The sequence below is a fragment of the Habropoda laboriosa genome, unplaced genomic scaffold (assembly GCF_001263275.1).
Source record: "Habropoda laboriosa isolate 0110345459 unplaced genomic scaffold, ASM126327v1 scaffold317, whole genome shotgun sequence".
Taxonomy (NCBI): domain Eukaryota; kingdom Metazoa; phylum Arthropoda; class Insecta; order Hymenoptera; family Apidae; genus Habropoda; species Habropoda laboriosa.
The window spans coordinates 285,447-286,597 of NW_017100418.1; the positions used below are offsets into that span (position 1 = coordinate 285,447).

Here is a 1,151-nt window from a genome sequence, read left to right on the forward strand (position 1 = left end):
TTAACGTCGACATCATATTCAAATACTTTCGGGTACTTCCTCGCCCGACCGAAGGGAGGGGCTCAAACCGGCTCCTCCCTTGTTCTCCTAATACCGTCGGAGCAGGGGAGTAGCACCCCGCTCAGCTCTGTCCCGAGGACCGCGTGCAATGATGGCTGGGCCCTACCCCTTTTTAGGGGACGGGAGACCCGTGATACCTCGTTGTTGGCTTGCCATCGGGGAACTAAGATGCCTCCGCGGCATCGCTACCACTTGATAGTTATGATGGGGGAGTTGACCCTGCCGGTGGGCGGTCCCTCCGCCCGCCCCTCAGGCGGCCACCTCTCCGTGTCAACCTAGCGGGGTTGCTGGTTTCGCGAACCTGCTCCGTGGCCTACATCACTGTCTCGCAGAAGGAGGCCGCGGCACACTACTGGTTTCTCTCCTCCAGCATTGAGCTCACCAATGCTGGAGGGGAGAAGTCTCATCCTACGACCCTTCGGAGGACTTGCCTCCTCCAGCGTATACTCCTCCGCAGTGGCGGCACTGCGTCGTCGCCTCCTTCTCGATTTGGCTCAGGTACTCACCGAAGCATCTGTATCCAGTGAGCACCTGTGCCAAATGGTAGGTGAGTCCACCGTGGGTCCTGCCCAGCCACCTGTTCAGGCTGGACAGGACCACCTCCTGTGGTCCAGAGGTGGTGCGCCGACAGGCGTTCGCAGCTTTGTCGCTAGATTCGGTGGTGCCTCCCTCCGCCTGGAGCTCATATGGAATGAGTCCTGCCAGAGCCAGCGCCTCCGCGTGGAAGGTGGTGCGGCACCCTTTTATGCACCTGACGGCCAGACGCCTCTCTACACGCCGCAGCGTTTCGCGGCTGTGGCATCTGGCCATCAGGTCGCCCGGCCAGATCGGTGACCCATATAGGACCATCGACCGCACCATCCCCACGTAGTGGCGGCGTACCCTCCCTCCTGGTCCCCTGATATTGAGCAGCAGCCGCCCTAAGGCGGCCGTCACCTGCTCTATTCGGGGGATCAGCCGGCTTAAGTGGGCCTCGAAACTTCACAAGGACCTGTAAAAGGACTGGTGTACCCCCGTTTTAGGTAAACGAGCTGCGCGCGCTGCTGTTATGTCCGGTTATCTGTACTTCTCGTACCCTATAGTACGGAAGG

At 60.5% G+C, this 1,151-nt stretch overlaps 1 protein-coding gene across 1 annotated transcript; it reads right to left on the reverse strand.

The window, feature by feature from the left end:
• Nucleotides 1–468: 468 nt before the first annotated feature.
• On the reverse strand, nt 469–921 carry LOC108575509. The gene has a single exon (XM_017938327.1). The coding sequence runs from the start codon at nt 919–921 to the stop codon at nt 469–471; it is 453 nt and encodes a 150-aa protein (XP_017793816.1).
• Nucleotides 922–1,151: the final 230 nt, after the last annotated feature.

What these genes read in the sequence shown, in the direction of transcription:
- LOC108575509 (XM_017938327.1), bottom strand. Translation starts at nt 921, where the DNA reads ATGGTGCGGTCGATGGTCCTATATGGGTCACCGATCTGGCCGGGCGAC.